At 43.8% G+C, this 15,759-nt stretch overlaps 1 protein-coding gene across 6 annotated transcripts in view; it reads left to right on the top strand.

Moving 5' to 3' along the window:
- LOC112250445 (rho GTPase-activating protein SYDE2) overlaps positions 1–15,759 on the top strand; it is a 90,203-nt gene that overhangs the window by 34,848 nt on the left and 39,596 nt on the right. For 3 of the 6 annotated variants that reach the window (XM_024420599.2, XM_024420626.2, XM_024420617.2), the window contains exons 3-4: positions 11,097–12,286; positions 15,318–15,444. In XM_024420599.2, the coding sequence (XP_024276367.1) occupies positions 11,097–12,286; positions 15,318–15,444 (1,317 nt within the window). Of the gene's footprint in view, positions 1–9,500; positions 9,645–11,096; positions 12,287–15,317; positions 15,445–15,759 lie in introns of those variants that run through there. The other 3 variants (XM_024420644.2, XM_024420635.2, XM_024420607.2) reach the window with 3 other exon arrangements.

Genomic DNA, 15,759 nt, shown 5'->3' with positions numbered 1-15,759 from the left:
TACATCCTTTCACACTCCTCTTCCTCCTCTTCTCCTATAAAGTCTCAATATCCCTTCTTCACTTTGTTCCAAACCTATGAAGAGGACAGAAGCTACTTTATTACAACTGGCTAAAAATGGATAACGCTTTGTATTGGCTCGAAATAATGTCTGTTGAATAATAATGTATTTGTGCACGTTAGATTAGAATGACCCACTCCAACACAAGACCCTTTATCTCTCTGTCTGTCCAGCTGGTTGGATCGTTTTCCTAACCGGATACACCCTTAGACTCTTTGCTGAATGCTGCGTTTGTATTGAGGATAATGATTGATGGACTATAGAGCACATTTAGAGGCAAAGTGTTCCCTTAGCGCCTGGATGGGAATCTGGTAGTTGGACCGATGGGGTCATATGTGGTCAGCTCTATTTTTATGGTTGTTTTGATTGGATCAGTCAGCAAAAGTGCAGTACTGTAGTAAATTAATGATAATTTCATGAATTTAGAAAATAGACGAACACACACACAAATACACTTGTGCATGCACGTATGCACATGCACGCACACACACACTGTGCTGGAGATATAGAGGAGGTCTGAGCTGAGATTAAATTCCTGTTGTAGTAGCTTCCTTAGCCTATATAGAGAGCAGGACAAGCTGCGTTGGCAGGTAGCCATGTTGCTGTGCAAATGAGACCAGGAAGAGACTGCCTGCATGCCTGGCTATTGTTGCATCCCAATTGGCACCCTTTGGTCAAAAGTAGTGCAATATATAGGGAATACGGTGCCATTTCAGACGCAGTCTATGTTAGCAGGGGTTTGGTCACCATTGTAATGAAACGCCTTCGGAGTCCTGAAAGGAATCCAGCACTGAATGATTTAGAGCACAAGGAGAGCCACCAATAGAGTAGAATCTCTCGCTGCATCCCAAATGGTATCCTATTCCTTATATACAGATATTGAACCTTAATTTGATCCCTCTTCTGTTGCTGAGAACTTTCATGCACAGCCGGAAATGCAAACTTGTGTGTTCAAGGTTTAAAAAGGCTTCTAAAGTTTGAAATTTCCACTTAAAAATGTCAGAATTGATTTGCCCTAATGGAAAATGTATCAACCCCTACAAAAAATGTCCATTTAACTATAATCCACATAGTAATTCACATTTTGCTGTAGGATTATTTTCCTGCTGTGACAAACAATTATTTTTCCTGCAAACTATTATTTTCCTAATTGGAGTTACTCCAATTATTCTCTGCAGATCCTCAAGCTCTGTCAGGTTGGATGGCGAGCGTCGCTGCACAGCTATTTTCAGGTCTCTCCAGAGATGTTCGACCGGGTTCAAGTCCGGACTCTGGCTGAACCACTCAAGGACATTCAGAGACTTGTCCCGAAGCCACTCCTGTGTCGTCTTGGCTGTGTGCTTAGGGTTGTTGTCCTATTGAAAGGTGAACCTTCACCCCAGTCTGAGGTCCTGAGTGCTCTGATCTCTCTGCTCCATTCATCTTTGCCTTGATCCTGACTAGTCTCTCACTCCCTGTCACTGAAAAACAACCCCACAGCATGATGCTGCTACCACCATGTTTCACCATAGGGATGGTGCAAGGTTTCCTCCAAACGTGATGCTTGGCATTCATGCCAAAGAGTTTGTGATACAGTGAAATAATCTGTCTGTAAACAATTGTTGGAAAAATGACTTGTCATGCACAAAGTAGATGCCCGGACCGACTTGCCAAAACTATAGTTTGTTAACAAGACATTTGTGGAGTGGTTGAAAAACTAGTTTGAATGACTGAGCAAAAATATGAAAGCAACATGTAAAGTGTTCCATGTTTTATGAGCTGAAATAAAACATCTCAGAAATTTTCCAGACCCACAAAAAGTTTATTTCTCTAAAATGTTGTACACACATTTGTTAACATCCCTGTTAGTGTGCATTTCTCCTTTGCCAAGATAATCCATCCACATGATGTGTGGCATATCAAGAAGCTGATTTAACAGTATGATCATTACACAGGTGCACCTTGTGCTGGGAACAATAAAAGGCCACTCTAAAATGTGCAGTTTTGTCATACAACACAATGCCACATATGTCTCAAGGGAGTAGGCAATTTGCATAATGACTGCAGGAATGTCTACCAGAGCTGTTGCCAGAATATTGAATGTTAATTTTATCTACCATAAGCCTCCTCCATCGTAATTTTAGGGAATTAGGCAGTATCTCCAACCAGCGTCACAGCCTAGACCACATGTAATCACGCTAGCCCAGAACCTCCACATCCTGCTTCTTCACCTGCGGGATCGTCTGAGACCAGCCACCCAGACAGCTGATGAAACTGTGGGTTTGCACAACCAAATCATTTCTGCATAAACTGTCAGAAAATGTCTCAGGGAAGCTCATCTGCGTGCTCGTCGTCCTTACCAGGGTCTTGCCTTGACTGCAGTTTGGTATTGTAAACTGACTTCAGTGGGCAAATGCTCACCTTTGGCGGCCGCTGGCATGCTGGAGAAGTGTGCTCTTCACGGATGAATCCCTATTTCAACTGTACAGGGCAGATGGCAGACAGCGTGTATGGCGTTCTGTGAGTGGTTTGCTGATGTTAACATTGTGAACAGAGTGCCCCATGGTGGAGGTGGGGTTATGGTATGGGCCAGCAGAAGCTACGGACAACGAACACAATTGCATTTTATTGATGGTAATTTGAATGGACAGAGATGGCGGGACGAGATCCGGAGGCCCATTGTCGTGCCATTCGTCCGCCACCATCACCTCATGTTTCAGCATGATAATGCATGGCCCCATGTCGCAAGCATCTGTAAACTATTCCTTGTAACTGAAAATGTCCTAGTTCTTCCATGGCCTGCATACTCACCAGACATGTCACCCACTGAGCATGTTTCGGGATATTCTTGATTGACGTGTACGACAGCGCGTTCCAGTTCCCGCCAATATCCAGCAACTTCGCACAGCCATAGAAGAGGAGTGGGAAAACATTCCACAGACCACAATCAACAGCCTGATCAATTCTATGCAAAGGAGATGTGTCACGCTGCATGAGAAAAATTGTGGTCACATCAGATACTGACTGGTTTCTTATCCATGCTCCTACCTTTTTTTCAGGTATCTGTGCTCAACAGATGCATATCTTTATTCCCAATCATGTGAAATCCATAGATTAGAGCTTAATGAATTCATTTCAATTGACTGATTTACCTCATTTGAACTGTAACTCAGTAAAATCTTTAAAATTGTTGCGTTTGTTTTTGTTCAGTGTATACAGTGCCTTCAGGGAGTATTCATACCCCTTGACTTATTCCACATGTTGTTGTGTTACACACAATACCCCTTAAATGACAAATGGAAAACATAAATATCTCATTTACATAAGTATTCACAACCCTGTGTCACCGTTGGCAGCAATTTGAGTTGAGTCTTTCTGGGTAAGTGTTTAAGAGCTTTGCACACCTGGATTGTACAATATTTGCAAATTGTTCTTTAAAAAAAATGTCAAGCTCTGTCAAGGTGGTTGTTGATCATTGCTAGACAGCCATTTTCCATAGATTTTCAAACCGATTTAAGTCAAAACTGTAACTAGGCCACTCAGGAACATTCAATGTCGTCTTTATAAGCAACTCCAGTGCAGATTTGGCCTAGTGTTTTAGGTTATTGCCCTGCTGAAAGGTGAATTTGTCTCCCAGTGTCTTTTGGAAAGCATACTGAACCCTGTTTTCTTCTAGGATTTTACCTGTGCTTAGCTCTATTTCATTTATTTTTATCCTAAAAAACTCCCTAGTCCTTGCCGATGACAAGCATACCCATAACATGATGCAGCCACCACCATGCTTGAAAATATGAAGAGTGGTACATACTGATGTGTTTTGCTGGATTTTCCCCAAACATAGTACTTTGTATTCAGGACATTAAGTTAATTTCTTTACCATATTTTTGCAGTTCAGGACATAAAGTTAATTGCTTTCAGTTTTACTTTAGTGCCTTATTGCAAACAGGATGCATGTTTTGGAATATTTGTATTCTGTACAGGCTTCCTCCTTTTCACTCTGTCATTTAGGTTAGTATTGTGGAGTAACTATAATGTTGTTGATCCATCCTCAGTTTTCTCCTATCACAGCCAATGAACTCTGTAACGGTTTTAAAGTCACCATTGGCCTCATGGTGGTGGCTGAGCTGTTTTCCCTGAGCTGTTTCCACTTTGACATTATGGGGTATTGTGCGTAGGCCAGACACAAAATCTCCATTTAATCCATTTGAAATTTAGGCTGTAACACAAGAAAATGTGGAAAAAAGTCAAGGGTTATAAATACATATATTTACAATATATTTTGATGGCAACGCGTAAAATTGCAGGAAATTTGCATTAAACTGTATCATGGTATCTCCACCACATGGCAAAATGTGTAGAAGTGCAGGAAAAACTTTAAAACAGATTAATATTGTCACTGCGGCCAGGAGGGCCTCTAAAATGTTAGGTTGGCGACTGCACCATTGGCCACACCCATGGCCACGCCCACCACCTAAGCCCCATTTTTATTCCGGAAAAAAACCTGCACGCACACACACACACAGTCCTTCGAAAATAAACAGACCGTTCCCTCTCTTAGCAGCTGTCTGGGCCCAGAACATTGTTACAGGCAATCAAGCCAAGGGCCATAAATTCCTGCTCTTTGTGAGAGGTGTCAGTGGCAGGCTGCCTGGGGTCGGCCTGGGGGTCACAGAGGGTACGGGGGCGAGGGGTATGGGGTATGGAGGGTGGGGGTGACACTGGTCACTCAGCTCCGGTTCCAGCGGGTGGAATGCAACCCTTCGCCCTTTGACCTTATGAACATGACCCCACGATGTTAAGTATCAAACAGTGCCCCTGAATATCAGGTAGAGGGTGTCGGTGTCTTTCCTTCTGTCTCTGCTGTTGCCAGAGGGTGAATGGCTACAGAAGAGAGCTGTGAGGGAACTATGGAAAACAGCACAGTAGTCATTGGAAATGTTTTTTTAGGTAATATTATTATACTTGGTAAATGTTATATCCACCTGATTTGACCCGGTTGGCTGTTGTGGATGAGGGTTCTGTTTATACCATTAGATTTTTGGATAATTGCCGAAGACATTTCCACATGTACTAATCTGAAAACAGATTTCAAATATTGATTTGACAATGATATTGACAATGATTTTGAACATACACTTAACACGTTTTTTTCTTATGGGGGAATTATGAAACGGTTAGTTTTGGGTACGCAGTCTGATTGGTCAAACGTGTGTTCCAGTGGTTTCAGTGTGAGTCGTGAGTTTGGCCAAACCTAAACCTCAATATCTGGGACATGGCCCAACTTTAGATGTTGTTTGGCACTTCTTCCAGAGGCTTTTCCCCCCTCTCTGTGTTGGTGTTTGTTATCATGATGAAGCACTAGCTGACAGGGAAGTATGTTCAGCCGCCAGAGGAAAAGGAAGGGAGCCTAAACATGGTTTATTATGGAATGTCAGAACACCCCTTTTCACTGGCCAGGCCTCTGATTCTCAGGACAAGGGGTGCCTTAGTCCCCCCCATACTCCATACCTCCTCCTTTGCACCTCTCCATGCATGCAGCAACCCACCCTGCACTATTCTTTCCCCTTTACCCTTTTCTACAGCTTCTGACACCTCCTCTGGCCCCTCCTTGCCTCCCTCTTACCCCTCCTCTGCCCATTCCCTGCCTCCCTCTTAAGGCGTCCGCATCATTCCCATCCGAAACAGTTAGAAACATTCCGTGCATATATAATGATGCCATTTTGTGACGGGTTTTTTCTCGTTTTGGTCTTCGGTCGAATTACGGAGCCAAAGTCTGCGCCCTTTCGTCGGTCAACAGTAGGGGTTCTTCAATTAAATATTTGTTGTCATTCAACAACAGATGACTCGTTTTCATGCACATTTTTATCAGTTGAGAAATACTGCACCAAACATTTTAGTCCGATTGTCAAACACGTCAAAATGAATGACAGATTTCTTGAGTTACGGTATCTTAGATTAATTCGGACTATTTTGAGGAAGAGTATACAGGCCCGCGGAGTCTCATGATGGACAAACAGTACTGTTGCTGCTTTGTCTCTTTTTTTCAAGTGAAGGTCTTTTAAGGGAGTATGGAGCACACTCGTTCGGTTCGCCTAACAGAGTTCAGCTAGGCGCCAGCCGAACCAAAGCATGCAAAGCTTTTATCCCTCACCAGAATAGCACAGCAGGCCTCTCTGAAAATAGAGCAGGGGATGTTGTCATCTTCTCTAAAAAATGTTACTCTCATCTCTCTTACTCTCTCTTTTACTCCTATTCCCTCTCTATATTGCCTCTCTTTTTCTCTCATTCTCCATTCTCACCCTCTTTCTGACTCCCTCTCTCTCCCTCTGCTTTGCGCTCTTTCAGTGATTAGCCAATAGAATGACTCCTTTGTCTCAGCAATGTGGAGGAACTTGCAGTTTGAAAACAGAAAAATGGAATGATACACACGTGAGAACTGTAAAGAGAGAATAGGCACATTGTAGCCTGTTTTCAAGTGATTTAATGTCTTATTTTCAACTGTAAAAGAATTGTGCCCAGAAAGTAATGCAATGTTAAAGAAATTAAATCACGTTTTTGTTTTACTTGTACTAGATATTGACTGTCTTCGGAGGCCATGAATGTAGATACTAGTACTGCAGTGCACCAAATCAAACACTGGTGAGTGTTTTAGGTTCTGTACAATATACCATGCCTTCGGAAAGTATTCAGATACCTTGACTTTTTTCACATTTTGTTGCTCTACAGCTTTATTCTAAAATGTATTAAATAGTTTTTTTCCCTCATCAATCTATACACAATACTCTATAATGACAAAGCAAGAACAGGTTTTTAGAAATGTTGCTAATTTATAAAAACTGAAATATCACATTTACATAAGTATTCAGACCCTTTACTCCGTACTTTGTTGAATCACATTTGGCAGCAATTACAGCATGGAGTCTTCTTGGATATGACGCTACAATCTTGGCATTCCAGCGCTGACAGAGATAGCCGCCTCGCTTAGAATTCCGAGGAAACTATGCAGTATTTTTTTTTTATGTGTTATTTCTTACATTTTTTTGTTATTTCTTACATTGTTACCCCAGGTAATCTTAGGTTTTATTACATACAGTCGGGAGGAACTATTGTATGTAAGAGCAACGTCAACTCACCAACATTACGACCAGGAATATGACTTTCCCGAAGCGGATCCTCTGTTTGGCCTACCACCCAGGACAATGGATCGGATCCCAGCCGGTGACCCAAAAACAACGGCGCCGTAGAAGGGGCAGACGGAGCGGTCTTCTGGTCAGGCTCCGTAGACAGGCACATCGCGCACCGCTCCCGAGCATACTACTCGCCAATGTCCAGTCTCTTGACAACAAGGTAGACGAAATCCAAGCAAGGGTTGCCTTCCAGAGAGACATCAGAGATTGTAACGTTCTGTTTCACTGAAACATGGCTCACTCGAGACACGCTATCTATAGTGAGCAAAAATCCCAGAACCACACGGGGGGACCTAGTGAATGACCTGCAGAGAGCTGGGACAAAAGTAACAAAGCCTACCATCAGTAACACACTATGCCGCCAGGGACTCAAATCCTGCAGTGCCAGACATGTCCCCCTGCTTAAGCCAGTACATGTCCAGGCCCGTCTGAAGTTTGCTAGAGAGCATTTGAATGATCCAGAAGAAGATTGGGAGAATGTAATATGGTCAGATGAAACCAAATTAGAACTTTTTGGTAAAAACTCAACTCGTCGTGTTTGGAGGACAAAGAATGCTGAGTTGCATCCAAAGAACACCATATCTACTGTGAAGCATGGAGGTGGAAACATCATGCTTTGGGGCTGTTTTTCTGCAAAGGGACCAGGACGACTGATCCGTGTAAAGGAAAGAATGAATGGGGCCATGTATCGTGAGATTGTGAGTGAAAACCTCCTTCCATCAGCAAGGGCATTAAAGATGAAATGTGGCTGGGTCTTTCAGCATGACAATGATCCCAAACACACCACCCGGGCAATGAAGAGTGGCCTAGCCAGTCTCCAGCTCTCAACCCCATAGAAAATCTTTGGAGGGAGTTGAAAGTCTGTGTTGCCCAGCAACAGCCCCAAAACATCACTGCTCTAGAGGAGATCTGCATGGAGGAATGGGCCAAAATTCCAGCAACAGTGTCTGAAAACCTTGTGAAGACTTACAGAAAACGTTTGACCTCTGTCATGGCCAACAAAGGGTATATAACAAAGTATTGAGAAACTTTTGTTATTGACCAAATACTTATTTTCCATCATAATTTTCCACTGTGTTACATGTTTTGGGCATCATCTCCCTTGAAGCTGAAGGTATTTTCCCTGTAGTGCGTGAAAAGGGAAGAGGGTAACGAAGGGAGTAAATCCTATTTAGAAAGCGAATGGAAAAGCACTATTTTACATTTGAAATGGCTCAAGCATCCGGTCCGGGAATGGGCAACTGCCGGCATGCAACCCGCGACCCCACTTTTGAAGGACCTCCGATCAATCCCCCATAAAATGTTTGAACTCAGGGTCTGAACTTGTTGCGAGTTATAATAGTAGTTTGATTGCTGCCAGACAAAAGATACCATGTGTGTTAAAAAGGTGGATTTGCGTTGCGTTCATTGCCACAGTTAGAAACTGTACAGCACAGGTCTCAAAAAAGTGGAAGAAACTAGACATTATTGTGGCTGCAGCAGAAAGGTTTTTGGGACTCAAGGAAAGACTTGCAAGGGGTACTGGCGCCAGAAGACCCGCCCTCCCAGGCTCCCCTTGAGCTCGTGTAGGGATCAGATCTGTTTTATTTATTTATTTTTTGTACGTTTTTTTATATTTCCGTTTTTTGGGGAATCCTGATTCCATCTCGTATAGTAGGTGGCAGGATGCACATTCAATTGTGTGATCGCCAATATACCATAGAAGAATCGTAGAATACACAAGGTACCATTTCGAAATGTGGTTGTGCATCAGCAGTTTTTCTCTTGTTATGTCAGTCAAAATTTTTAGATTGCTAAATTAGATTAGCAGCCAGCTATCTGAACTTGTTATCATGGTTAATTATTGATTTTGTAAGTCAGTCTCACTCAGATATAATCATTAAAACTGCAAACATTTCTCTCCGCCCCATGGCAAAATGTGTAGAATTGCAGCAAACTTGCTTCCAGGTTGCCCATCCCTGATCTAAGCTGTAGCTAGCCTGGCCTGAGCCGCCACCACGGATAGATGCCCACCCGGACCCTCCCCTATAGGTTCAGGTTTTGCAGGGGTACTGTCATGCCCTGACCTTATAGAAGCTTTTTATGTCTCTATTTGGTTTGGTCAGGGTGTGATTTGGGTGGGCATTCTATGATCTGTTTTCTATGTTTTTGTATTTCTATGTTTTGGCCGGGTATGGTTCTCAATCAGGGACAGCTGTCTATCGTTGTCTCTGATTGGGAATCATACTTAGGCAGCCTTTTGTCATTGTGGGAATTTGACTTTGTTAGGGGTACAATAGCCCTTGTAAGCTTCACGGTCGTGTTTTGTGGCGACATTTTAACAAGTAAAAGAATGTACGCTTACCACGCTGCGCTTTGATCTTCCTTGAACGACGGCTGTGACAGCTTCTGTCTTGTCTCTGACTAACATTCCTGAATGTAAGTTCATATCCCTGTTAGGCAAGTTATAGATGCATACCAGACATACAGTATCTATACCTAGAGTAACAGACTGCCTTCAGTAATGTTAGCCATGCGCCGTGAAGCATTCCTCTTTGTGAAGCAGTTTGTTTCAGCCGTGGCTTGCGTGCACCTTTGCAAATAAGATCTGGCGTAATCTAATTTGAATTTCCCCAGCATTTAATTCAATTAAACACAACACTAGAATGAATTATTAGCTAAGGGCTGACCTATTTTTTTTTTCAATGGTGAAGTTTATCATGGTCTGACCTGGTATGCAAGTGGTTGCCAACAGTGTAATGCGATTGAATTTAGTCCCATATTAGTCTAATTTAAACCCCTGTCTAAATGTCAGATGTCTAATCTTTGCTCACAAAGTGAAAAGCTAAACACTGACTTACAGTTGAAGTCGGAAGTTTACATACACCTAAGCCAAAATAATTTTAACTCCGTTTTTCACAATTCCTGACATTTAATCCTAGTAAATATTGCCTGTTTTAGGTCAGTTAGGATCACCACTTTATTTTAAGAATTTGAAATGTCAGCATAATAATAGTGATTCATTTCATAGGACTCGTTTTACTGTGGATATAGATACTTCGGTACCTGTTTCCTCTAGCATCTTCACAAGGTCCTTTGTTGTTGTTCTGGGATTGATTTGCACTTTTTGCACCAAAGTATGTTCATTTCTAGGAGAGAGAACATGTCTCCTTCCTGAGCGGTATGACAGCTGCATGGTCCCATGGTGTTTATACTTGCGTACTATTGTTTGTACAGATGAACGTGGTACCTTCAGGCATTTGAAAACTAGACTTGTGGAGGTCTACCATTTTTTTTCTGAGGTCTTGGCTGATTTCTTTTGATTTTCCCATGATGTCAAGCAAAGAGGCACTGAGTTGGAAGGTTGGCCTTAAATTACATCCCCAGGTACACCTCCAATTGACTCAAATTATGTCAATTAGCCTATCAGAAGCTTCTAAGCCATGACATCATTTTCTGGAATTTTCCAAGCTGTTTAAAGGCACAGTCAACATAGTATATGTAAACTTCTGACCCACTGGAATTGTGATACAGTGAATTATAAGTGAAATAATCTGTCTGTAAACAATTGTTGGAAAATTACTTGTGTCATGCACAAAGTAGATGTCCTAACCGACTTGCCAAAACTATAGTTTGTTAACAAGATACTTGTGGAGGTGTTGAAAAATTAGTTTTATTGACTCCAACCTAAATGTGTGTAAACTTCTGACCTCAACTGTATACAGTAAGTACATGGCAAATGAATTTAAGAAATCTTTCCAGTGCCCTTCTTTAGTGCCACGAGGTTGAGTGTTATCTTGGTGTAATATCTTGGTAATCTATTATCTTGGTGTATTTTCATAGTTTAAAATGATGTCTACCGCTCTCTCTGTCCTGGTTGTTTCCCTGCAGCAGAAGCCCCTGAAATGGCCATCCCTGACTTCCCGCCGCCCTCAGGCCTCAACCCTGCCAAAAAGGGAAGCTCCCTCAACTGGTCATTCCCGGACAGGATCAAGTCTCCACGCACTGTCAGGAAACTCTCCATGAAGATGAAGAAGCTTCCAGAACTCAGCCGCAAGCTCAGCGTAAAAGGGACCCCTAGCAACAACAACAGCAGCTGCAACGGAGCCAGCGAGAGCAGCATCTTAAAGACAAGGACCCAGTGTCCCAAAAACAATTACGGGTCAGAACCAGGCCCAGCTCCTCCCAGGTTGTCCCCAAGGGGTGGGCAGGGGGCGGTGGCTAGCCATAATGTGATCTCGAGGTATCACCTGGACAGCAGTGTGTCGACGCAGCAAAGCTACAGCAAGATGAAGAGCAGCGGGACCTCCAAGTCGGCTAGCAAGGGGGGCTACCTCAGTGACGGGGACTCCCCAGAACTGGTGACCAAGTCTGGGAAGCACGGGTCCTCAGAGGCCAAGGGAGGCAATGGGAAGGAGAAAGACCCAGCCACTGGCGGAGGAGAGAGAACAGGAGCTGGAGGAGTAACAGGAGGAAGTGGCAGCCCCAGGCTGCATGGCACAGAACTAGACATTGACGCTTTCCGCCACTACGCCTTCACAGAACAGCCTAAGTGCACCCAATACATCTCGGGCCTGATGAGCCTGCACTTCTACGGCGCCGAGGACCTCAAGCCACCACGCTTCGACTCCCGAGACGTCTACTGTGCCATCCAGGTGGATTCGGTCAACAAGGCGCGCACTGCCCTGCTCACCTGTCGGACCACCTTCCTAGACATGGACCACACCTTCAACATTGAGCTGGAGAACGCCCAGCACCTGAAACTAGTGGTGTTCAGCTGGGACCCCACACCCAAGAAGAACCGGGTGTGCTGTTACGGCACAGTGGTGTTACCGGCACTCTTCAGGGTGACCAGGAGTCATCAGCTGGCGGTGAAGCTGGAGCCTCGAGGCCTGATCTACGTGAAGCTGAACCTGATGGAGCAGTGGCAGAACTCCCTGGATGGAGGCTACAATGGGGACCGGGAGCCACAGATGTTTGGGGTGGAGGCCTGGAGGGTGGTTGTGAGGGAAAATACAGGACTCATGCTGCCCCTGCTCATTGAGAAGTGCATCACGGAGATCGAGACGAGAGGCTGCCAGGTGAGTTCAGTTCATGGTGTTAATGTTTAATGTTTTTACAGCCTTTTATGTCCAACAATGAACATTTGGCCCACAGGTCTTGGACTGTCAGAGAGCCCTTATTTAGACCTTGGACTTTCTTAGTTAGCCAACTACTGATTTTGGCAAGGAATATCCAGTACAGTGCTTTCATATTGTGACAGCCAGCCAGCAAGCTGAGTGAGTGGCCTGGTTACTCAGCATTCGGTGAGAGAGGAACATGTCCAGAGGCGAGTTCTGGATGATTCTGGTTGAGTGGCAGACATTAGACCATGCATCACATAACAGGCCTTCTTGTTTTCATGTTGCAAGTGGCCTTTTATGTGATACAGAAAGAGAGAGAGATGGAACAGAGCGAGACAGGCAGCAGGGGTATTGGGAGGCTGGCTACACATGTACCATATGAGAACTGCTCTATACCTCTTCTTCCCGTCTTCTTCTTTGATGCCGAGTGCCAAAGGAGAGAGACTCTCTAATTAGTCTCTCTCCTTTGGCACTGGTTTCTTCTAATTAGCTGAGATGCCACCCAGCAGTAAAAGTGTCTGGCTGCTGCCATAGAAATTCCATCCATCTTAGGGAGGATGCTACGGGCAGCAGGTGTCCTGAGTGGCTGGTCCTTGGTGGGCAACCTCCATCGGGCCATTCTCCAGGGCCTTTCTCCAGGCCTCTCCTACACTACATAACACAGCTCATCTATCAGTCCTCTGGCTGACTGCTCTACATGGACTTGCCCTCAGTAGGGGAAGGGGACTATATGGCTACCAGCAGTCTCATAGGTAGACCTTCCTTCAGGTTCTTATAGAGGACATTTATCCGTGTTACTCTAAAGGGACTGTCTGGCCTAGACACTGAGCATGCCATGGGACTGTCCCTAACTGGGGTGGCTATGCATTTGGGCCAATCAGTGTTGTGCTAATGGTTTTAGCCACTGGCCAAGTTAATTTATTACCGCTGTTTTCTTTGTACTAGTCCATTTATTTCTCTCTCCCCTTCTCACTCTCTCCATGTCTCTCTCTTGTTCTCTCCATTTCTCTCTCCTGTTCTCTTTCTCTGTTTTAAAGAGACACACATATGTCAAAGACATAGTAGAGCTTATGTAAGGGGATATGACTATGTATCACTAGATGCAGTTTGGCGCCATCTTTACCCTGTGGTCCCCCAGGGGCCCATGCTGAGAGAGGTTAGGAGGGGATCTACACCAGATTACACAGGAATTTATAGGACTTGTCACTGAGGCAGGCAGAGAGAGCCAGACAAACAGCATAGCATGTCTTTAGAAATAATTATGTGTATCCCTAGATGGAGACTACTCTCGTTTCAGTGTCTCCACAAATGCATGGCCCGAGGGGCTCTGAAGCTTTTAAGGCACTTGGGGATGATTGTGGATGTTCTGAAAAGACTGCAGATTGGTGTCACAGAAGCGAGTAATGTGTGTGGATGCTGTAATGCATGTTTTTTTGTGTTTAGTAGAGTCAGATGCCTTTAAGAAAGTACAGTATCTCTACCAGACATATTGACAAAAATAGCCAGCTGATATCAGAAGCTACGAGGGGTCAGAAGTCTGGAAATGGTGCAGGTGCAACCATCTTTTTTCAACCTGTGAAGTTCCACTCCCTACTGATTGGCTTAGTTAGTTAGTTAGTTGTGTGTGTGTGGTGTGTGTTGTGTGTGGTGTGTGGTGTGTGGTGTGTGGTGTGTGGTGTGTGTATTCAGAAAGTCCCTAACTCACCAGAGTAAACCATTCTGTTTTTAATTAAGACGAGGACAGACCATTATTTCCTGTGCGTGCGTACATGTGTATGTATGTTGCTCAGCAGTGCAGTAGATAAGGCCAAGGCCTCTTCACTAGCAGCTGTCACACCAGCGCCTGCTGCTCTGCTCTCTCCTCTGAGCTTCTACTGACCCTAAGCTAAAGGTAGAGCTTTCTCTCAATGGACTTGTTCATTGTGCCCAGTGACTTCTGTTTACTTTTGCACAAAGCTAAATCCTTGTCTAATCTGCCTATTTTTCTCCCTCTCGTGTGAGGGAGTGAGGTTTAGAAATGCTAGACAGAACCGAGAGATCTCAGGCACGAACAGTGTGGCTAGTAGCCTGTATAGACATGTGGTTGGAGCCTGTAGATCTGTAAAAACTATAGATATTGTGTCCAGCTTAGTGTTGTCACGATACCAGAATTCTGACTTCGATACCAGGTTAAGTATCAAGATAGTCAACACTGAAACATTACTCAATACCAAAACGATACTCGATACCGAAACGATACCACAGCAACTGATTAGCTAAAGTCACAGAAACCACTGGGCTTTCTTTTTTTTAAACATGAAACAATATGTTAATAACCGGTAGAACTAAAATAACAAGTAGAATATCTTCTATATTCAATTTCTTTAGAAAAATAAAAAAGTTTTCCTTATGCAAAACCATATGAGACTCAGAGCATCCAAAATGACATTAAAAAAACACTTTGAAACTCATTTCTGAAGCTTCTATATTGCAATATAGTCTACACATCATAGAAACAACAATGGATTTTACACAGCATACTACGATTCCCAGACAGCATTTCAACTTCCAGGGTGCAATGCTCCACCCATGGCTGATGGCTGGCTACTGATAGCAAGCCCAGACAAATGCAAAGTAGTCTAAATGAATTGCTGTCATGTCTAATTTATGAATGCATTTCACATTCATTTTGGGTTGTAGTGATATTATAATGCTCACATGAATGTCATGCTGAATATACACAAAACATTGCTCTAACACCTGCTCTTTCCATGACATAGACTAACCAGGTGAATCCAGGTGAAAGCCATGGTCCCTTATTGATGTCACTTCTTAAATCCACTTCAATCAGTATAGATGAAGAGGAGGGACAGGTTAAAAGAGAATTTTTGAACCATTTTTTGAACCATCCTTGAACCAATTTAGACGGATTGTGTATGTGGGTGAATGGGTTGTGAATGACCTGGTTATATTTGGGAAAATATTTAAGCTAGGTGTGTGTTTTCTCCAGGTTGTGGGCCTCTACCGTCTGTGTGGCTCAGCAGCAGTAAAGAAGGAGCTGCGGGAGGCCTTTGAGAGGGACAGCCTAGGCGTGGAGCTCTGTGAAAACACCTACCCTGACATCAACGTCATCACAGGTAACATTACACTGCCAACCGCATCTGAACCTCTGTCCCCTAACATATACTAAACACTTGCTGTGTGTGTGACATATACACATGTCATACAAGTCTGTGTGTGCGTGCGTGCGTTTTGTAGTAAAGGCATTCCAGTCAGCATACCACCCGTATGTGAGTTTGCCTGAGGGGAGAGTCCTCACACGAACCAGCCAATCATCCAGGCCAACATGCATTTAGGTCAATCCTTCATTCCTCTCTTCCAGGTTCAGACACACAACTCTGACCACCTCCGGAACACATACACAGTTTTGCCATTATCTACACAAGAGGAGA

Source organism: Oncorhynchus tshawytscha, linkage group LG01 (assembly GCF_018296145.1).
Source record: "Oncorhynchus tshawytscha isolate Ot180627B linkage group LG01, Otsh_v2.0, whole genome shotgun sequence".
In the NCBI taxonomy this organism is placed as follows: Eukaryota; Metazoa; Chordata; class Actinopteri; order Salmoniformes; family Salmonidae; genus Oncorhynchus; species Oncorhynchus tshawytscha.
Note: the sequence above shows the minus strand (reverse complement) of the source record. Positions and strands in the feature narration are given on the sequence as shown.